The 22,922-nt window shown below is 45.6% G+C and overlaps 1 protein-coding gene and 1 long non-coding RNA gene across 10 annotated transcripts in view; one reads left to right on the top strand and one right to left on the bottom strand.

The window, feature by feature from the left end:
- Positions 1–2,363: 2,363 nt before the first annotated feature.
- Positions 2,364–5,593, bottom strand: LOC127037589 (uncharacterized). 2 transcript variants are annotated; one of them, XR_007770419.1, is made up of 3 exons: positions 5,225–5,593; positions 3,609–3,844; positions 2,364–2,974 (listed from the first exon to the last, which is right to left on the bottom strand). It is a non-coding gene; the product is annotated as an uncharacterized LOC127037589 (long non-coding RNA). The 2 variants fall into 2 exon arrangements; XR_007770418.1 differs by lacking the exon at positions 5,225–5,593 and having other exon boundaries at positions 3,609–5,214.
- Positions 5,594–5,613: 20 nt separating this feature from the next.
- The window catches only part of CRK (CRK proto-oncogene, adaptor protein), a 67,666-nt gene continuing 50,357 nt past the window's right edge, over positions 5,614–22,922 (top strand). For 7 of the 8 annotated variants that reach the window (XR_007770416.1, XR_007770415.1, XM_050929518.1 and 4 more), the window contains exon 1: positions 5,709–6,061. Coding sequence is in view for 6 of the 8 variants with exons in the window: in XM_050929518.1 (XP_050785475.1) it covers positions 5,818–6,061 (244 nt within the window). In the remaining 2 variants the exon portion in view is untranslated. The other variant, XM_050929520.1, reaches the window with a different exon arrangement.

The following is a 22,922-nucleotide window of genomic DNA, read 5'->3' as shown; positions in this document are numbered from 1 at the left end:
TATCTAGTGAGCAGAGTTATGTTTTTACTCTGATTCCAGAAATTAATCTCATGTGACCTAAATCACTGTAGGTACTGTGTGTACAAAGTAGCTGCCAGCAATTAGACTGTCTTTCTTGTCAATCAGACGACTATCAAGCTTGAAGAGATTTTCACCATGATAGGAATATGTTCTGTGTTCAAGGATCTAATTTGCTAAGCCTGGTGTTTCCCAGGTAAGATGCAAGGGCACAGAAGTATTTTGTCTCCTCTTCATTATGTCTCAACAGCACACAGTGGAGAGGAGATGGATTTTCAGTGCACACTTTCCATATTCACACCTGTGATACAACCATGTTGATTTTTTCTTTCTAAATATAGTTCTAATGTCATTTTGCCATCTATGGCCCAGAACCCATGGATGGGCAGTACTAGTTCCTTATGTGACTACTTTTTGCTATTCTGGCTCTTGTCCTGGTGCAGTTAGACACATCCAATGCTAAGCTGATATGACTACTTCCACCTTTTAATGTTCTGTATGTATATATAGCGCCTTACTATATGTTCCATTCTATGCATCTGAAGAAGTGGGCTGTAGCCCACAAAAGCTTATGCTCAAACAAATTTGTTAGTCTCTGAGGGTTTGGCTACACTTGCAGGTGTGCAGCGCTGGGAGTTAAAGCTGTCTTCATACAACTGTGTAGGGAAAGCACTGGAGTATGGCCACACTGACAGCTACCAGCGCTGCACTGTGGCCACATTTGCAAAGGTGTTGGGAGTGGTGCGTTCTGGGCAGCTATCCCACAGAGCACCTCGTCCCATTTTGGCGCCATTTTGGCGCAGTGGGTTGTGGGAAGGGGGCGGAGGGGGCGGGTCATTCTGCTTCCTGTCCCAACGCCCCATGATGCATCGCTTCACATCCCAGCAATCCCTGTTTTTCTGTCCACGTTTGACGCCATCTTGACTCTCTCAACGGTTTCTGGGCAGCGCAATTTCTGTGGGAAACGGAGCCCAAACTGCTGAGGAGTATGCTGACGAGTCTCGCCAGCACATCACGTTTGGCAATTGAGCTATTCCTTAAGATCCAAAGCGATGAGGAGTCTGACGATAGCGAGTCGCCTGACGCGTATGACACTAAATTGCTTCTGGCATTCATGGAAATGCTCAGCACCGTGGAACGCCGCTTTTGGGCTCAGGAAACAAGCACTGAGTGGTGGGATCACATCGACATGGAAGTCTGGGATGATGAGCAGTGGCTGCAGAATTTTCGGATGAGAAAAGCCACTTTAATGGGACTGTGTGTTGAGCTCGCCCCCACCCCGCGGAGCAAGGATATGAGATTGAGAGCTGCCCTGACGGTGGAGAAGCGTGTGGCTATTGCAGTCTGGAAGCTGGCAACTCCAGACAGCTACCGATTGGTCGGGAACCAGTTTGGAGTGGGAAAGTCGACCATTAGAATTGTGTTGATGCAAGTTTGCAGGGCCATTAATCGCATTCTGCTAAGAAGAACCGTGACTCTGGGGAACGTGCAGGACATTGTGGATGGCTTTGCACAAATGGGTTTCCCTAACTGTGGAGGGGCGATAGATGGGACGCATATTCTGGCACCACCCCACCTAGCATCCGAGTATGTTAATTGGAAGAGGTATTTCTCTATGGTTCTCCAGGCGCTTGTGGATCACTGTGGGCGTTTCATTGAAATTAACACAGGCTGGCCTGGAAAGGTGCACGATGCATGCATCTTTCGGAACACTGGCCTGTTCAGGAAGCTGCAGGCAGGGACTTTTTTCCCAGACCAGAAGATCACGGTAGGGGATGTTGAAATGCCCCTTGTGATCCTTGGAGACCCCGCTTACCCGTTAATGCCTTGACTCATGAAACCATATACAGGGAAGCTTGACAGGAGCAAGGACCAGTTCAACTACAGGCTGAGCTGGTGCCGAATGACTGTGGAGTGTGCTTTTGGCCGTTTAAAGGGGCGCTGGCTCTCTCTGTATGGGAAGCTAGACTTGGGGGAAAGCAGCATCCCTGCGGTTATATCTGCATGCTGTACCCTCCATAATATTTGGGAAGGGAAGGGTGAAAGATTCAGTCAGGCATGGACCTCTGCGGTTCAACGCCTGGAGGCTGAATTTGCACAGCCAGAGAGCAGTGCTATTAGAGAGGTCCAGCACAGGGCTTCAAGGATTAGGGATGCCTTGAGGGAGGAATTTGAGGCTGAAAACCAACAGTAATGTTTGGTGCCTTGCACAGGAGTGAAGTGCAGTGATTACAATGTTAGTAGGAATCTGTTTTTCCTAAGCTGATTTGCAGTGCCTGTTTCTTTCCTGGGCTAACGTATCTTTGACTTTCTGCAATAATAAAGACTGTTTTCAAAGCCAAGAATTCATTTATTGAAAAGAAAATAACTTTATTGACAGACACACAACATTTTGGGAACCTAAAAGAGCCGGGGGGTGGGGTGGGGAACTGTACAGCCACAGGTTTGAATATGTCCTGTCTGGAGTGCTGTGCAATGACTGCTGCACTTCAGGATGCCTATACCGCATGGTGATGGGGGTTGAGTGCAGAGGGTAAGGGTCGTAGTTCTCAGGGCTGGTTGGTGAACGTACAGGTGTTGGAGGCAGCTGGTGGTGGTAAGAACCTGGATGCTGGGGAAGGGGGTTTTGAGCTGACATTGGGGCACAAGGGAAAGAGCTTTGTGGGGGGAGGGGCGATGCGGTAGTGCTCTGCCTGCATGGTTATGAGCGCCTTGATAGAGTCCGCTTGGCGTGCCAGGATGCTTATCAGCTGCTTTGTGCTTTTCTTCCTGGCCGCTGCGTTTTTCTGGCGGATCCCGCTTTCCCTTTCCCTCCAGTCCTGCACTTTTTGATTCTCTGTGGCAGAGTGATCCATAACTGCTTGCAGCAGGTCTTCTTTGCTTTTTCGCAGCTTCTTCCGGAGGTTTTGGAGTCTTTGAGCTGTTGATAACACGGGCAGCCGAGAACTCAAGGTTGCTTGTGGAAAGGCAAAAAAGGCAACACTTAACAGAGGCAGCATTGTTTATATCTCAGACAGTTATTCCGACACAGTGAAGGAGTAACATTCTTCACAATAGCATAATTTTCCTATACCAAAGAGAGCGTACATAACCCACAGGAGCCCCGAAATGGTGAGTAAGGGGGACTGATTGCTTCAGGGCTGTACTGGGGTTTCTGTGCATTGGGGAAAGCAAACAGCTGCAGGGGGCACCTACACTGAACACTCTCCCAACATTTTCCACAGGACTTGATCCTGGAAGATATCTCGCTGCTGCGGGTCACCTGGGAAGAGCGGGAGGGTCTTCTACAGCAATGTGGATTCTGCCCTGGCCCCTACGCAGCTTGCCTGTGTGCAGCAATGGTTCCCCCAGCGGTAAAGTGGTGCGGACGCGTTAGCCTGACTGGGACAAGGACCATGGTGGCTCTTCCAATCAACTTGCGCAAGCGCATTGCCCACGCTCTGGCTGAAACTTTTGAAGAGATTACCGAGGCCGATTACCGCGATGCGATAGACCACATCAATGCGCTATTCCACATCTAGGCATGCATGCATGCATAACTCTCCCTCCTCTCCTGAAATATTTCCATCCTGAAAATAAAAGCCGCTTACCAGGAACCCGCTCCTCTGTTTGTCCTCCACCAAGTACCAGCTGCTGCGACTGGCTACCTTCCTCCTGGCTTGAGAAGAGCTCCTGGCAGCATGCCTCCAGGGACCCTCCACCCCAGTACTCTCACTCTCGGTTTCCTCCTCCCCACCTCCTCCTCCGCCCCCCCCCCCACTCTGAAGTGTCCATCATGGTCCTCGGATTGGCGGTGGGGTCAACCCCAAGTATCGCGTCCAGCTCTCTGTAAAAACGGCAGGTCATGGGGGCAGTGCCAGAGCGGCGGTTTCCCTCGCGGGCTTTGCAATAGGCACTCCGCAGCTCCTTCACTTTAACCCTGCACTGCAGTGTGTCCTGGTCATGGCCCCTTTCCAGCATAGCCTCTGATACCCGCCCAAAGGTATCATAATTCCTATGGCTGAAGCGCAGCTGCGACTGCACAGCTTCCTCCCCCCAAACACTGATGAGGTCCAGCAACTCTCCACTGCTCCATGCTGGGGCTCGTTTGGCGCGTGGAGGCATGGTCACCTGGAAAGATTCACTGATTGCACTCCACACCTGGCTGAGCAAACATGAAGGGGATTTTTACAATTCCCAGGGCATTTAAAGGGCGGGTCACCTGAGGCCAGAGCAGTACAATTCAAACTGATGAGCAGAGTGGCTGAACAGGCATTCTGGGATACCTCCGAATACCTCTGGAGGCCAATAACAGCGCTTTTGGTGGCCATACTGGCGGAGAAGCGCTGCATCACCAGTGCTACGGTCGTTATTCCCCAGGCCAAGGTGGAGTACATGCAGCACTGTAGGCAGGGAGATATAGCGCTGTATGTGCCTTGCAAGTATAGACGGTAAGTTGCAGCACTGTAATGTCACCAACAGCAGTACACCTCTCCAGTGTAGTCAAGCCCTAAGGTGCCACAAGTACTCCTGTTCTTTTTGGGGCTACAGACTGACAGGGCTCCTACTCTGAAACCAATGCTAATTAACAGTTTATTGAAAACTTGTTAACCCTGCACAGACTGTTCTGTGATTCCAAAGGACACTGACTATAAAGGCAAAAAATCTGTCCTTGTCCTCTACAGACCAGCCCAAGGGCTGGGCCCTGCTCCTGCAACGCTGGTGAACAAGTCGTGCCACACACATGGTAGTTACCGGGGAGGAGCGGAATCTGGGCTGGTCCACACTACGAGGGGAAATCGATCTTAGATACGCAACTTCAGCTACGTGAATAACGTAGCTGAAGTCGAATATCTAAGATCGGATTACTCACCCGTCCTCACCGCACGGGATCAATGTTCGCGGCTCAACCTGTCGATTCCGCAACTCCGTTGGGATTGATGGAGTTCCGGAATCGATATATGTGCGCTCGGGGATCGATATATCGCGTCTAGATGAGACGCGATATATCGATGCCCAAGCAATCGATTTTAACCCTTCGATATGGCCGGTAGTCTGGACGTAGCCTCTGAAACCGACTTTGGGCCCCTGCCTGGAGGCCGCAAAACCCGACAAACACCCGCCCTCGGTTTGGGGGAGGGGCGCAGACGCAAGCTTCCGCGCAAGCGCAGCACTTTCCTTGCAGCCAATGGCAAATCAGCGCTGTACAAACTTTCATGTTTCTGACCTTCTCCAAATGGCGGTGTCGCCAGCCCAATTAGATATGTCGAGCAGCCGAGGGAGGCCCTCTCCTTGTTCAGCGGCGGTTCTGCCCGCACTGGGGCACGCCTCCACCCACATCTCAGGACCTTCCTTCAACTGCCACCGATTGCCTCTGACCTTCTTGTAATGGCGGTTGTGCAGCGCAGTACTCTCCCCATTCCTCACCGTCCCATTATGGCGCTTCCTCGGGAGCGCTATTCTGCCTATTCCATGAGCTTCGGTCAATGGCTGCTCAGTGCGCGCGCGCATTTCAGGGTAACCTGGAATTTCTGCTTATGGTAGAAATGTCTCTACGGGGCATGTGAAAATATGAAACGCGTCCTTTTTGCACCCTCTTTGACCCCATGACCTCCAATGGCCGTGCAGTCTGCGCAGGAATATGACGTCTCCAGATTGTCGACTTTTTCCTGCCGTGGCTCAGTTCGTGTCGTCACGTCTGGTAGGTGAGGTCAGCACAGGGGCCGCCATTTTGGGTGGCGGGGCTGGGATCGGAGTGGGGGCCTTGGGTGGTTGTGGCCCGCAGGGGGAGTTAGTGCCGCCCACGGGGTAGCGGCCCCCATGGCCGGGCAGTTCGACTCCGAGGACCGGGCGAGCTGGTACTGGGGGAGGCTGAGCAGGGCCGAGGCGGTGTCGCTACTGCAGGGGCAGCGCCACGGGACATTCCTAGTGAGGGACTCGGGCACCATCCCCGGGGACTTTGTGCTGTCGGTGTCCGAGAGCTCCCGGGTCTCGCACTACATCGTGAACAGCCTGGGGCCGGCGGGAGGCCGAAGACTTGGCGGCGAGGGCCCTGGGGCCCCAGGTGAGTGAGCGGAGCCGGGCCGGGCTAGGCTAGGGAGAGGGGCTGCTTTGATTGTCTGACTCGGGGGTTGTTGCTGCTGCCTGGCCCTCTATCCGACTTTGTTCTGCGCTGGGGAAAGCGCGGCCTCAGTTTCTCCCGAAACAGCGGACAGCCCGCGGGCACCAGCCAAAAAGCCACATTGCCCCTGCCCCCGCCCACTCCAGATTGGCGTTCAGTCCCCTGAGACCCGGCTGTGTTCGTGTTTGTCTTTTGGTTCCGCGCTAGGAACCGCTAATTTTGGGGTCCTTCGTTACTGGCGCTCGGCTCCAGGACTCCCATCCCCTGACACATGACCTGCAGTATTCCTACGTTAAAATCGGGTTGGACGTTATTTGGAGGACTAAAATAGTGTATATATGGACACTGACCAAGATGGGGAGCGTCTAGACTTCCATCCTGAAGTCATTACAGCTCAGATTTCCCATCATTATGTATAAGCCAGGTATGGAAGAGTAAACTGCCACCACCTATTCAGAGGAAGTTAAAATTTTATTGTTATTTTATGCTTTGGATTTGCACGAAACAGTTGGAGACAATTGGCATATTAGAGACTTGGAGGATTTGAAAAATGACATTTTAAAATTCTCTCTTGAATGAGGGAAAACCCAAGATTTCCATTATTTAATTTCAAATCTCAAATGAGTGATGAGTCTGAAAACGAAATATGTTAATTTAGTAACTTAAGTGCTCCCACTGTTTAAATAAATGAGTAATTTCTCTTAAGTGAGATGTTAAAAGTGGATGCTAAGCGCAAATACCCTTATTTTATCCTTTCATACTTGGAGAATATGTAGACGTTATGAATTCTAGAATGGATTAAAATCTGCTATATGAAAATATAAATGTTTAACCGTATTAAAATACAATTAAACAATGTCAGACATCTAGAATCAAAGGACATTGGTCATACTTACAGGATAGAGGACTGTATCCAAAAGCAGTGCTTCTGAATTTAAGAGTCATGATGAGCATGACTTCCCAATGCAGCGCAGTTGCTAAGAGGGATAATGTGATCCTTGAATGTATAAATGGAAATATTGAGCAATACGATATTACTTTTGTATGGAGCATCACTGAAACCATTAATAGAATGTACCTAGTTCTGGTGGCCACACTCCAAAAAGGATATTCAAAATATCCCAATTTTTTGACTGTTTCTAATTTTTCAAGTCTGGAAAACATGAAATCCAGCAAGAGACTTCAGAAGTCTCTAAATTAATTTTAAGAAAGAGAAGGTTACAAGGTGAATTGAACCTGGTATTTAAGTACCTTTGGAAGCAAGATAATCATTCCTTTTTTCCAGAGCAGAGTGTCCATGTGGGGGAGTTACATTGGCATAGATCAGGGTGGGCAAACTTTTTGGCCCAAGAACCACATCTGCGTGGGGAAATTGCATGCAGGGCCATGAATGTAGGTCAGGGGTGTGGGAGGGGGTGCAGTGTGCCAGAAGGGGCTCAGGGCAAGGGTTTGGGGCAGAGGAGGCCTGTGGGGTGTACAAGGGAGCTCAGGGAAGGGCGTTGGGGTGTGGAGTACCGGAAGGGGCTCAGGTCAGGGGTGCAGGGGGGAGTGCGGGAGGGGGCTCAGGGCAGGGGGTTGGGGTGCAGAAGGTGTGTGAGGTGCAGCAGGGGGCTCAGAGCAGGGGGTTGGGGTACAGGAAGGGTGTGGGATGTGGCAGAGGACGTGGCAAGGGGTTGGGGTGCAGGAGGGGGTGGCATGGTGCTCATGGCAGGGAGTTGGGGTTCAGGAGGGGTTCGGGGTGTGGGCTCTGGCCCGGCACTGCTTACCTGCAGTGGCTCTGGGGTGGCAGTGGTGTGCACCAGGGCCAGGACAGGTTGCCTGCCTGCCTTGGCCCCGCTCCGCTGTCAGAAGCTGCCGGCACCATGTCTTTGTGGCCCCTTGAGGGGTAGGGGGGCAAAGAGCTCTGCATGCTTCCCTCACCTGTGGGTACCTCCCCCGAAGCTCCCATTGGACGTGGTTCCCCATTCCTGGCCAAAGGGAGCTACGAGGGGGCAGCACACGGAGCCCTCTGTCTGTCGTTCATATGTGTCCTCCCCTCACCCCTCCCCCCCCCCCCCGGGCCTGTAGGGACGTAGTGCCGGCTGCTTCCAGGAGTACTGTGGGGCCATAGTTTGCCCATCCCTGGCTTAGATCTAGCGGAATGTTTCCCCATATAGACACATCCAAAGGCATAACAGGTGCTAGCGGCTGAAAGTTAGTCAAATTAAACTGGAAATAATGTGCAATTTTTTGTATGCGTGGATAGTTAACTTTGGGAACAATGTAACAAAGGATGTGGTGGATTCTCCGTAACTTGATAGTGTTCAGTCAAGATTGGAAGATGTCAAGTCTAAAAGATGTGCCCTAATTTGAATACAAGTTTTGGATTTGTTTCAGGAATTAATGAGTGAAACGTTATGGTTGGTGTTATGTAGGACAGAATAGATTATCATAATGGTCCGTTCTGGTGTTACTCATCAGTGTGGGAAGCAAACGTACCCATTTCACAAAGATTCTCTCTGTCTCTAAAGAGGCAGAGTAAGATAGGGTACAGAGTATAAAGGGTGGGATTCTCCAGTGTGTCCAAGTGATTTAGGCACATTGATGCCAATGTGTGCTCCCAAATCACTTATGGTCTGGATTTTCAAAAACACCTAATTTCAGGAATCAAATAACCTTTACATAGAGGGATCCATGCACAACACTTCCTGGAACTTATTACGTATTACACATGTGAGCAATTTCTTTTGACTCGATGACACTGCATGCATTTGTAGGAATTTGCAAGATTGGAGTCTTGGAGGTCAGAGACTTATGTCTACATCATAGTCAGAGGTATGATCGCAGTACATTTAGTCATACGTGATCTAGCTCTGATCTGTGTCTACATGTACTGCAGTCACACCTCTGACTGTCGTGTAGACATATTCTAAGTCTTTCCTCTCTCCTGCCCCAGCAAATTCTTGTGTAATTAGAACACTGTTCAGGAGTACTAATCTCTTCTGAGTAAGAAACTAGGTTTATGCTACCAATATTTCTGATCCTTTTCTTTTTAGCTGTAATGGTTCTGATGTTGCAATAGCTGTACTTCTAACTTAAATAGTAGAGATCTTTTTTAGCAAACATTACATGCTTGGATGTCTTTGAAAAGTGGAGAGAATATTTTTATATCAATAGATCCAAATCTCTTAAACCACATTATTTTGTTTGCCTTGACTTAAGACTTATCTAAAACAGGCCTGGAGAACAAAAACCTGATTTGTTGGAGTCACTGGGATCAGAAGGGTCATGTGTTGAGATAGAGCAAATGGTATTGCAAAAACTAGTAAAGAACTCATTACTTGTTCCGGCCTATAATATGAGAACAAGGGACATGTTCTATGAAATTGAAAAGGATCCCTAGGAAATATTTTTCCTGTGTTCCTAGGTTGCAGTGTCATGTTTCAAAGACAATTGAATAAGCTCTATACCAGGCCTGTTCATTTGTGCAGTTCTGTTAATAGGGAAGAAGAGATTCTGTGCCCTAAAGATTTGATATACCATTACAGTTCTAGCTTGCAAAGCTATAAGTATTTACTAGTGGTCATATAATTATCCAGTGATTATCTGTATGCCTATTTGAAGCATTCCTGTTTCTTTTCATTTGTTGTAAACTTACTGTCCCTTAGTTTAATTGTATGTATCCTTCTTTTGTATGTAAGATTGCATGAGTTTGCTTTGCTCGAGCTCCTGGCACCCATAGGGAAGTGTTGTAGAAGGTAATAGAGAAGAAGCACGTGGAAGAGTAGAAGGAAGCAAAATATACCTACAGTAAACCCTTATATAACGCGCGTTTATTCAGCGTGTTTTTGATATAACACGTTTTTCATTTAGTGACCCATTTTTATGTTGTGCGCCCTATTTTTATATAGTGCATGCTCCCATGGACCTGTCCACTCAGGTCAGGTGAGAAAACCATCGACTCCACTCCCTCCTCGGTCCAGCTATACCCACGGCCTTTGTGTTGTGTACGCTGCGTTTTACCAAATTTTTGGATATTATATCACGACCACCTTTATCATTTGCATTCATCATGCCACCTAAGAGGAGTAGCAGTCCTAAAGAAAGTGAGGAGAAGAGAACAAGAAGAAACAGGAAACAATGAGTTTAGCTAAGAAAATAGAGATACTGGACAAGCTCTGTGCTGGTGCCTGTGTTAAGGCGGTTGGTCACGAGTATGGTGTGAATTCATCTACTATTCGCACCATTAGGAAAGGCGAAGGTGGCATTAGAACACATGTTATGGCTTTAGGTAATGCTATTCTTATCATCAAGAGGATGACGAGGGCAGATGTTCAGCTAAATAAAACAGACTTTGTTGAACACATGGATTGAAGATCTGACTCAGAAACGAGCACCACTCTGTGGGACAGTCATTCATGAGAAGGCATGGAAATTGTGTGCAGCCATGTGTGATAAGAAAGGTGAACCATTCAAAGGAATGTCATTTAGTAGTGGCTGTCTTGATAATTTTTAGGAAGTGCTTTAACATCCATAATGTTATGTTTATGGGGGGAATCTGCATCTGCTGACCACCAAGCAGCGGAACTCTTCCCTGCTGAGTTAGCAAAAATTATTGAGGACCATTACTATAAGCCCCAGCAGGTTTTAAAATGCTGATGAAACAAGGTTGTTCTGGAAACGAATGCCATCCTACATCACCCAGAAGGAGCATTCAGCACCAGGATTTAAAGCTGATCTGTGCCAGTGCATCAGGGGATTGTAAGTGTAAAGCAATCAGGGTGGATTTGAGTTAAATCACAAGTCTGGAAGACTCAATTTAATCGTAGATTTCTACATAAAAGTGCATTCTTGTTGGTTGTTATAACCTTAGTACATATTCTTCACAACTCAGATAGATATAGGTTTCATTTTTAGAAGGTACACACAATACATTTTTTAAGTGATTTATTTTGAAAACTTTTCAGATTAGTTTTACAGCTATATCAGAAAATGAGTGATTGTTTGGTTCTTTCATTTACCAAAGGTAATTGAAGCAGATAGTTCACCTCCCACTGACTTCATAAATATCTCCAATTCAACAGGTTAATCATTAATATTTGGAAGATTTTCTTGCCATGCTGTATTAGGAGGAGAATATCACCAGACAGACATTTTAATTGTTTTATTTAACTAAAACAATGTTACATATTCTAGATTTTTTTCTTCAACAGCAAACATATAATATTTTAACAAAACAAGCATATGAATTTTTGAATGTAGTTAAACATTCAAGTTTTTTTAAAATCAGGTTTGTTTTTGTTAAAATTGTTTTTAACTAAAATAGTTAAATGAAATATTAAAGAACACCAAAAACACCAAAAGTTAAATTGCCTGTCAGCCAAGTCAGCATGAGAAACTTAAAATACTGGCTTCTGCAACTAACTCAGTTGTCTTTACCTTCATATCATACAGGAAGATCTGGATGACCTTGTAAACTGGAGTAATAGTAATAGGATGAAATTTAATAGTGAGAAGTGCAAGGTCATGCATTTAGGGATTAATAACGAGAACTATTGTTCTAAGCTGGGGAGGCATCAGTTGACAGTAACAGAGGAGGAGAAGGACCTTGGAGTATTGGTTGATCACAGGATGACTGAGCCACCAGTGTGGTATGTCTGTGAAAAAAACAGTCTTGAGATGCATCAGGCGAGGTGTTTCCATTAGAGAGAAGGAGGTGTTAGTACTGTTGTACAAGGCACTGGTGAGACCTCAGCTGGAATACTGTGTGCAGTTCTGGTCTCCCATGTTTAAGGAGAATGAATTCAAACTGGAACAGGTTCAGAGAAGGGCTACTAGGATGATCCGACAAATGGAAAACCTGTCATGAAAGGAGACTCAAAGAGCTTGGCTTGTTTAGCCTAACCAAAAGAAGGCTGAGAGGAGATATGATTGCTCTTTATAAATATAGTAGAGGGCTAAATATCAGGGAGGGAGAGGAATTATTTAAGCTCTGTACCAGTGTGGACACAAGAACAAATGGATATAAACTGGCCGTCAGGAAGTTTAGACTTGAAATTGGATGAAGGTTTCTAACTGTCAGAGGAGTGAAGTTCTGGAACAGCCTTCCAAGTGGAGTAGTTGGGGCAAAATACATATCTGGCTTCAAGACTAAGCTTGATAAGTTTATGGAGGGGATGGTATGATGGAATAGCCTAATTTTGGCAATTAATTCGTTTTTGACTAGCAGTAAATATGCACAATAGCTTGTGAGGGGATGTTAGATGGGATGGGATCTGAGTTACTAGAATTCTTTTCTGGGTGTCTGGCTGGTGAGTCTTGCCCACATTCTCAGGGTTTAACTGATTGCCATATTTGCGGTCAGGAAGGAATTTTCCTCTAGGGCAGATTGGCAGAAGCCCTGGGGGGTTTTCGCCTTCCTCTGCAGGATGGGGCACGGGTCACTTGCTTGAAGATTCTGTGCACCTTAAAGTCTTTAAACCATGATTTGAGGACTTCAGTGGCTCAGATACAGGTTTGATATAGGAGTGGGTGGGTGAGATTCTGTGGCCTGCATTGTGCAGAAGGTCAGACTAGATGATCATAATGGTCACTTCTGATCTTAAAGTCTATGATTCTGTGATTCGTTTTCCTGTTCATAATCTGGCAAAGAAAAACAAGCTTTCCTGCTTTTTCAGGTCCCAAACGATTTCTCAATTTGGAATGAATTAGTCCAAAGGAAGAAAATATTCTTTCTACACTAGCAGAAGAAGCTACTTCTGTTGAAAGTGAGATGATCACTTCCGCAGTCTGACTCCACATGCTGAAGTGACTTCCGCCAGTTCGCTGGTTTGACTTTCTTTAAAACATCATCAGCATACATATTTCTTGAATGGTACTTATTCCCAAACTGAGTCCTTCTTAGGCCTGCTGCCATTATAGGTTTTCCCTTCTAGTGAGAGGATGGTATGGTTGTTCTCAAATCAATGAAAGCTACACTCAGAAAGATCTCAAGACTTCTGGAATATGCTGCTCAAACAGTTTCACTTTTGTTTCTACTGCCTGTCCCTCCCTTCTCACATTTATCTCCAGACTATTTCTCCTGGTCCAGATCTATTCCACCCTCAACAATCTTCTGTTCATTGAACTTTTTGAAACTTTGCACTTTTAAAGAGAGAGAAGGGTTTGATTCTGTGTACACAAATTTGCAGAGGGACGATAGGGTTGAGGTCTGTTATTTCTCACCTCTATTATTTATTTAAAAATATTTTTGCTGTTAACAAGCATGTTATCTCTGGAGATGCAAACTCACAGTTCGAGAACTGCAAAACTACCTGGGTTCCCTAATCCATGAACTATTGGACCTCCTTTACAAAACTTTTCTTAAACATTACATGAATATATTGTCTCATACTATAGAATTAGAATTTATAATCCCTATTCCATGATGAGATATCTTTGAGCTATAATGTGTCTTAATAAAACTATCTTTAGATAGGTTTTTTCCTCAAAAAGCATTTTATCAAAAAATCTGATTTAAATTAAAAAATAATTGATTTTTATCTACCCTGAAACCAATGCTTGTTTACTGTGCTGAGAACCCTTGCCTTGAAAGGCAGGCGGAAGTCTCTCTTGTTGGTTTGGTGTTTTAACAAAAAAGCCTGGGTAAGATCTAAACTGTTTACAGAATGGTTTACTTTATGCCTATGGTAGAACTTTATTTAAAGTCACAAAACCAGCTTTTGAGATTTTTGTTGTTGTTGGACAGTGCCCCATGTCACTCTGCTGAAGCTCTACAGGGTGCAAATGAAAATGTCAGGGTTGTTTTCCTTCCACCAAACACCACCTCATTGTTGCAGACTTAGATCAAGGCGTAATCAAGACATTTAAATGTTATACAAGGTGGACTGTCAAGAAGATGCTAGAGGCATTGGAGGAAAACTCAGAAATGGGCATACCAGACTTCTGGCGTTCATATAACCTCACACACACAATTGAAGGGATTTAGGAGTCCTAGGATGAGGTCACTGTTCCTACCATCAACGCCTGTTTGAACAAGTTGTGGCCATCAGTGGTGAATAATTTCACTGGCTTCCCTACAGTACAAAAGGAGGTAAGGGAGATAATGCAGATGGCAGGAATGTTGGGGGTGAGGGATTCTCAGTTCTGGAGGTAAGTAAAGTGGAAGTATTGTTAAACTAACACCAGGAGGAGCTAACTGAGGAGGAGTTAGTGGAGAAGCATGAGGCCACCGACAATGAAAGTGAAGATGAGCAAAAGGAACAAAAACTCACAGCAGGGTATTTAAGGTAAAATTTACAAATCATAGGAAAAGTTATAAGTAATTTGATGAAGATCCAAATACAAACAAGAGCCTAACATGCAAATGGCCCTGTCATGAGCTGTACCAAGTCATTGATGAGTCAGGCAAAGCGGAGTCTCATCACTGACTATATCATGCCCTCTACACACCAGTCAACAGACACATCAACTTCAGCATCCCAATCATCAGCTGAGCAGGAACCAGAAAATACCACTACTGCAGCATCCTCACCACCGTAACAACATTCCCCAGCCATCGCCTAATCATTGTCTTCAGTAAGTCACCAATTCATAGTTTTAGGATAATAAAAAAAAAAAATCAGCTTTGTCATGCCTGGGAACGTAAGCCTATTTTTCCCATTTATTTTTCAGTTTATATAACACACAGTTTTCTAGGAATGTAACTACTGTGTTATATAAGGGCTTACTGTATATGATTTGATTGCAATGCATATTCTTGTGGAACACTCAGATTCTAGGCAGGCGAGGGTTACAAGTCCTGCAGGAGGAAAGTATCTTTCATCACTCTCAATTATCCCTTTTGGATGATAGCAAGGTGGCTGTTGGAACATGAAAGGAACTGAAAACAGCCTTCTTTGCCTGAGGCAAGTTCACTAGAATGTGGTGGCATTTTTGGAATGGGACAGGAAGTGAAACTAAAAAATTGGGGTCCCAAAAGAACTTTCCTTTCCGTCTCAAAAAATGCTTATCAATGTAGATGAAGGGATGGAAGCAATGGGACAGAGATTCTAGAAGAAATATTCTGAACTTCAGGAAATAGAGAGATAAAGTATATGCCGGCACAACCTTAACTCTCCTTCCTTGCAGCTGGCAAGAGCCACTGGGAATCATCTGCATGCACTCCTGCTGCATTTACTGTAATAGTTATAGCTGTAGTAAGTAGTGGAAGGATTAGTTGGAGCAGCTTGGCAGAGCTGTGATTGTGATATGAGGCAATATGGAGGGAGTATGTACTTCTCTTGGAGGGGGGCATCTCCCCACCTCTGTATGTGTGATCAAAAGAAAGAGGTGGAAGAGAGAATCAGTAGGCCTCATTTTAGTGCTGCGTTATGTAAGTTGTGTCAGCAGTGAGGCACAGGGCTAGTCCTGTCACGGGGGTGGTCAGCAATTAAGTGGGAAATGTGTAGCCTGTGGATTTCAAGAAGGATACGTGAAAGTATAGCATTAGATGGCATTGTGGTCCCCCCGGATCCTGGCTTCCCCATGTGGGGCTGGGAGAGTTGCTCAGAGCCCATAGAGGGACAGTCTTCAGTTCCTGACACAAGGACAAAACTAACTTGGCAAGCTGATCAATTAATATCTGTTGACCAGCTATTTGAGCACCATCAAGTGGTCCAGCAAGAATGCCCTTATGTAAGTGGAGGCCGACTGTTTTGATTGCATCATGGTGCATTCTTTCATTATTTAGAACTTAATTTTATTCTGTGGTGTTTTTTTTGGGGGGAGGGAGTTAAAATAACTCACTTAAGTAACTTTTTGGTTGTAATTAGGAATAAATATCATGGAGACCATGAAGTCTTACACCCTTTTTTTAACTGTCCTAATAAATTAGTGCTTTAAATATTGACCAGTGTTTGACCAGTCAATTGACCAATTACTTTTGGACCTGTAAAATGACCAAACCTAGCACAAGAGGCAAGGAGAGGGGGTCACCCCTCCGCCCCCCCCGAAGGGCAAGGACCCTGCAGACCGTACATGAAGGGGGAGAATGTGGGGCTGCCACATGCCCTGTACCCTAATTCTTCCTATTCACACTGCCACCCATCTCCATGTCACGTTTTTCACTCCCCTGATTTGAGCCCTCAACCCCTTTCCCAGGCCTACTACCCATACCTGTTTATCTCCCTCTCCTCACTGCAACCTCAAATCCCTGCTCCTTATTCTCAACACTCTGCAGCCCCCTAATCCCCCTTGCAGCACACATTTGCACGTGTATTTATTTTCTTTTAAAAAATTATAGTAGAGCACCAACTCCACTATAGTTAAGATGAAGACCAAGCAGTCTAAGACTAGACCCTTCTAAATGCTCTAAAATCCACACACTTTCTCAGATTGCTTTGAAATTTTGTCTGCCTCATGGGGGCATGGAGCTTGGTCAGTGAACCAAATTTGGGGTCATTTGAACAAGTGGTTCCTGAGATTCAGCCCCCGGGGGAAAAAACAGCTGCTCTTAAAGCTGACATGTTTGGCAGTGAGTTTTGTGCCTAGCTAGAGCTTAAACCAGGGCTGAGACTATTATACCAGGGTCTTAAATGCTTGGAAGTTACCCCAACAGAATACATGCCACCCACTAGCCTTCTGGGGGAAATCAAATTATGTTATTAGCCAAAGAGTAGTTCTTTAGTGAGGCACATCAGCATTTGAAGTGTGTGGCATTGCATCAAACAGATTCCACTGAGCATGTGTGGGCAGACAAGGTTTTTAGCCTTGAAAGTTTCACACCGGCTGGATGGCTTGAGAATAAGCAGTAGTCCTTTGACCCAGACCCAGCAAGCCACTGTCTGTTGGAGTCTCACTGCAGGCAAAAGTCTGGAAACGCTCAGAGGGCATATTGCTTGAATCTGTCTCTTGGTTGGAGGGGGTGGGGTATTTTTGGTGACAGTAATCAAAGTATGTATATATTTTTAAATTATATATGCAAATAGTTACTGGCAGGGGAGTAGCATTTTAAAGAGTGGAGAACTGGGAGGAATAGAGGTGAAAGGGGTTTAGCACTACATAAAGGGGACAGGGATTTTGGGAATGAGTGTAGGGGAGATGAGTAGAGTTCAGGGGCTCAGGTGATGGGGAGGGAGAGAGAGACACACACAGAGAGAAGGGAGCATATGGGGATGAGTACCAGGGAGATTGCAGGGAGAATAGAGTCAGGAACTCCTGTCAGCCCCACCTTCTCACTTTCTGTGTGTGTGCCAGGACTTGGGGGGGGGGGGGTGGAGGGGGAAGAGAGGGAGGTTGAGCTCCTCACCCTGTGTGTGTGTGTGTGTGTGTGTGTGTGTGTGTGTGTGTGTGTGTGTGCGCGCGCGCGCGCACGCACCAGGATATGGGGACCTGCTGCCCCTCGGGGGGAGGGGGCTGATCCTCTACCTGCCCCTTCCCTGCCCTTCTGGGGGTGTCTGAGCCCTTCTCCCTGCTCCCCAAGTGATCCAGGATCTGGGGAAGCCCTCTCCTTCTGGGTGGGGAGCTAAGAACTGGAATACTGGGTGCATGGGCCAAAAACAGACTGCTGACACTGAGGAGAGAATGAACACGCTTGATGCATATCTGGGAATGAGAACACCCACTGAGATTAATGGAATAGTTCACATATCTCATGGAGTGTTTTCTCAAGTCTTGTCTACATTTGAAACACTACAGTGACACAGCTGCACTTCAGTGTAGATGCTACCTACACCAGTGCAAGGGATTTTCCTGCTAGTATATGTAATCCGCCTCTCCAAGAGGCAGTAGCTAGGTGGATGGAAGAATCTTCCATTGACCTAGGGATATCTACCCTGGGGGTTAGAGCCACTTAAGTACGTTGCTCAGGGTTGTGGATTTTTCATACCCCTGAGCAACATAGTAGGTTGACTTAAGTTTTTGATGTAGACCAGGTCTCATTCAACTGAGACTATCACATTAAGATGAATTGGCTATGTCAGATGTCTCTGAGCCTCCAATGCCTTCAGGATTATCCTGTGGTGGAGATATGCAGATAGAAAAGCAGTCACTGATTACTAAAAAACTCACTCTTACCACTCTGTTATAATATTTATGAAATTAAAGAACAGCATTTCTAAATGTTCCAAAATCTGCATGTGAGCTGATCGCTCTTGACATCTGCTGTGCTTTTTGGGATGTAGGGTAGACTTATTGATCCAAATTTGGGGTCATTTGTGCAATGTTCCTTAAACAAAGGCCTTCCCCCACAACTTTTTTTGTGTACACCAAGCTTCTAAAACACTGATAGGTTAATGGGATGGAAAGGGAAGGGTGAACTGGAAACAGTGGCGGGGGGCTATATGTTGTGGGGGAGTAGTGGGTGGGGGACAGAGACACACCATTTTTTTCTCCTATGCTTAAAGTTACTATAACCACCACATAATAAAAATGTCAAGTTCTTGGGACATGGATAATGTGACGGAGTCCCTGGGCGATGCTCTGGAACTGCTCCCCACAAGTCCAGTCAGGACTTTGGGGAGCCTCCTCTTCCTTGGAGCAGACTTTTTCAGGGCAAGAAGCTCACACGTCTTCACCTCCTAGGTCTCTTCTTGGAGCATTCAGCATCCTCTGCCCCTCCATGCGCTTCCCACAGCGAGCCTGCCCCAGTGGGGTTCTGGGGAAGCCACAGGGTCCTGCACCCCCACTTTGCAGTCAGACGTGACTCTCAGCCAGCCAGTAAAACCGAGGTTTATTAGATGACAGGAACGATCTAAAACAGAGCTTGTAGGTACCGCGAACTGGACCCCTCGGCCGGGTCCATTCTAGGGGGGCAGTGAGCCAGACTCCCACGTCTACACTTCACTCCTCGTCCCCAGCCAGCTCCAGACTGAAAACCCCTCCAGCCCCTCCTCCTCCTACTGAGTTCCTTTCCCGGGCCAGGAGGTCACCTGACCTCTTTGTTCTCCCACACCTTTAGCATCCTCTTGCGGGGGGGGGGAGGACTGGCCATCAGCTGACAGGCGACAGAGGTTCGGCCAGGGACTGAGGCCCCCACACAGTATTCAGAGAAAAGAACAATTCCACTTCCTCACAGATGTTTGAGTTTTTGCTTACTGGTTTCATTAGCAACTACTCACTACAGACATTTGAAAGCATGACTGTTATCCTCATTCTACTACAGAAAAATTGCACAGGTGTAGGGGGGCTCTTATTAATCACATAGCATTTGTGTAATCTAGTGAAAAGAATAGTGATCTGGGACTCAGAAACCTGAGCTGTATTCCTAGCTCTGCCACTGGCTTGTTGAGTGATTTTGGCCAAGTCACTTCATCCGGCTTGGTGCTTCAGTTTCCCCATCTCTGCAATCTCTTTGAGATTTACTGATAAAAAATGCTTTATAAGAGCTCAGTGCTCTCATTACTTGTCCACAGGAATATCTCAGAGAACTGCACACCTACATGAAAACTAAAAGTGTCTAAATGACCGCTGTCATTCTCCTCCCCTCCCCCCATTAAGGATATTTAAATGGCAAACTTCATTAACACAGATTTATGGTTGTTTGGCAGTACCGTGTGCCCTTTCAGAACATCAAGTTCAGCAAAACTCAAACTTGTGAAAACAAATAAAGAGTTAAAGTACATGCCCATACACCTTTGTCCTGTGCTGAACAGACGCTCCCCATACTCATATACAGATAGAACACTACGTCTACTAAATCTTACAGTTCTTTCAACCCCTTCATCCTTATACACACACTAACCTTTCATTAAACCCACACACCATACTCATCTCCCACTGAACTGCTGACAAATCCCCATGGCAAAGCAAGAAGATTTCTGTGCCCCACTGCTGACACAACCTACAAAATACAGTGTTGAAATGAAGGATACTGGATCTCTCAATGTACACATGCACCTCTTTCCTTCGATCACACACACTGGGGTCAGGGAGAGAAGCTTTCTCTCACACATTTAGGGTATGGCTACACTTGCAGTCACACAGCGCTGCTGCGGGAGCACTCCCGCGGCAGCGCTTTGAAGTGCGAGTGTGGTCACAGCGCTAGCGCTGGGAGAGAGCTCTCCCAACACTGCAGGTACTCCACCTCCCTGTGGGATTTAGCATACAGCACTGGAAGCCGCGCTTTGCAGCACTGTAACTTGCTGTGCTCAGGGGTGTGTTTTTTCACACCCCTGAGCGAGAAAGTTGCAGCGCTGTAAAGTGCTAGTGTAGCCAAGGCCTCAGAGGGTCACCAGCTCTTCCAAGCCACTGCAGCTAATTCTTCCACCATTCAATACTGCTACATCTAACACAGTGAATGCAGCTGGAGTTTTTGCAGAAAATTCCCATTGGTTCTTTCCAGGTCGACAGAGTTATGGTTGTATGGGGTGTACATTAACTCTTAATTGTATTTCTTAGTTTTCACAAGTTTGGGTTTTGCTGAATTCTACATTCTGGAGGGCATGAGCTATTGCTTGACAGACTTAACTCTGCATTGGCAAAGCTGTTAGGTTGGTGGGTGGTTGTTTTTTTTTTGGTTATTTAATAGTTTTAGCATCTTCTGAATTATCTGCTGTATTCAAACTACATTTCCTTAAAATAACCCCGTGGCCGGCAGATATTAACAACATACCTACAGACCTTTCTAAGGTTTCTGCTCTAGGTCAGATTTGAACTGAGACTAATCGGGTGTAGGGCAGGTTCACTGGCTGCTGTTTGTTCCTTTGAGCCATTGAGCTGCAGATAAAATTGGCAGACTAGAAAGCCTCTTGATTACTCTGTCTGTATATGTACAATATAGTCCATTGGATGCATGAGGCTATAGGAAAATTAGGATTGTACCTATTTAGAGAGATGAACTCTTTTCTTGAATATTTTAAATTTTGTTCTCTCAGAGGGGTAGTGAGTGCCATGCTCTAGCTGGAGTAAGGGTGGAGTGATTGAGACCATTGTGCCAGGAGCAGAGCCCTGGCTTGATCCTCAACTCTGGGCAAAAAAAAGTGGTAGAATCTGTCAACCTTGAGGAAAAGCTGGTTTGGGTTTTTATTTGTTTTTTCTTTTGGCCCTCCTTTCCTGCCTCGCTCCCTTGGGTACGCAGGACCTGTTGCTCATATGACCTTGAGTTTGGATCAGTAACCCTATCCCATGCTCCCATGAGGCACACCAAATTTCAAGGCAGTCCAAGCAATCAAAACCTGTCATTCTTTAAACAAAAATATATTGTTAATCTTATCTATAGCAGAGTTGGCCCTTCTGTAATAAGAGAATGACATGAAATCTAAAGAGACTGAGAATGGGCTGCTTTAAGGGTGGTTATGCCTTCTGACTACGCTCTGAAAATGAAGTAGAATGGTAAGTACTTTACCCCAGAATGGGTTTCTAGATTTAGGAAGTGTTACCAAATAAATAAATAAATCTTCCAACATTGCTCCTGTGAGTAATTATCTCCATTTTACAGATGGGGAAACTGACTCAGAAGTGATTTGTTCATTGTCAGAAAGAGAATTTGTCTCAACCTGAGAAATGAGTTGAAGGGTCTCTGGCTCTGACTTGTGCTGAGATTACTAGAACATCTCGCCCACATAATCTCTCACCCCTTTAACAAAAAATATAAATTATTAAATTCTAGATCATTTTTTGTCTTCAGCCCATGCCTCCACTTCCTGATCAAAGGGAAAGATTTGGATTGCTGCTCTGACCTCATGAACAGGACAGAGACCAAGTTGAGACACCGTAACTAGTTAAGAAAAAAATCAGCCTTTTATATGTTTTGACCAAATGAGTCAGCTGAAGGAGTTGCGGGACAGTGCTGCTGATTAGGGTGTGAGAGGAGGAAGCTAGAGAATTACTCTTTCCCTAAAAGCAGCAGAGAGTCCTGTGGCACTCTTTCCCTAGTAGCACTGGATTGGAGGTGGTGGAGGAAGGCGAGAGAGTCATTCTCTGGGTAGCCTCATGCTGGAACTTTACCCAAGAGCTATCTCCTTTGGCAGCAAGCTTACCTTGGTAGCTTGACACCCGATCCTCCACATTATTCCCTCTCTGAGTATTGTTCCACCAGATGAGGGCAGTGTGCTACTGGAACTGACTTCTGCAGGAACAGACCTAGAAGATAATTGTTTTACCTCTGCAAACAAATGTTTCCTTTGGTGTTCTTGTTCCTTGTGATAATATCAGACTACCTCACACATCAATTAATCCTCAGTACAACCTCTGTGAGGTATTTAAGTGTAGTAAACACTTAAAAAGTTTTATAGGTTTTTAAGGCCAGAGAGGGACTATATGTTAATCTAATCTGACTTCCTGTATCAAATGGGCCATAGAACTTGACCTAATAATACCTATTAGTGAAGAGAATTATTCTTCCCTGGCATGTAAGTAAACTCTGTCAAGCTCAATAACTTGTGGCTGAACTAGAGGATTCCTATTCTTTGATAAGCTAAATAGCTTGAACTGCTTAAGGTTTTCATTGCAAAGAGTGTTTCCAGAGTCACTTTTTTTTGTTGTTTTTGGTAGCTCTCCTCTGATCTTTCTCCAGTTTTTTGACATAATTTTGAAAGTACATGTGCTAGAAAAGGATACAATATTCTGGTAGGTTTTTCAGTAGTGTTGTATACTAAGGTATTATCACTTCTCTTCTAATTGTCCAAAGATCATGTTAGACCCGTATTTTACTGGGAGCTAATGTTTTCTTGGTTATCTACAATAACCTTTATATCCTCCTAGGGTTTGTCTTCACATCAACAGTTTTCTTGAGTTAGTACTATTTGAGTTATTGCAGACATGCTTCAAAACAATACTGGAGTTACACAGAGTGATTATTTAGCAGCACAGTTGTTGGATTAGCGGCTGATGAATTGTTGTAACTGAG

The sequence above is a fragment of the Gopherus flavomarginatus genome, chromosome 19, assembly GCF_025201925.1.
Source record: "Gopherus flavomarginatus isolate rGopFla2 chromosome 19, rGopFla2.mat.asm, whole genome shotgun sequence".
In the NCBI taxonomy this organism is placed as follows: Eukaryota; Metazoa; Chordata; order Testudines; family Testudinidae; genus Gopherus; species Gopherus flavomarginatus.
This window is presented reverse-complemented; position numbering and strand designations above follow the sequence as displayed.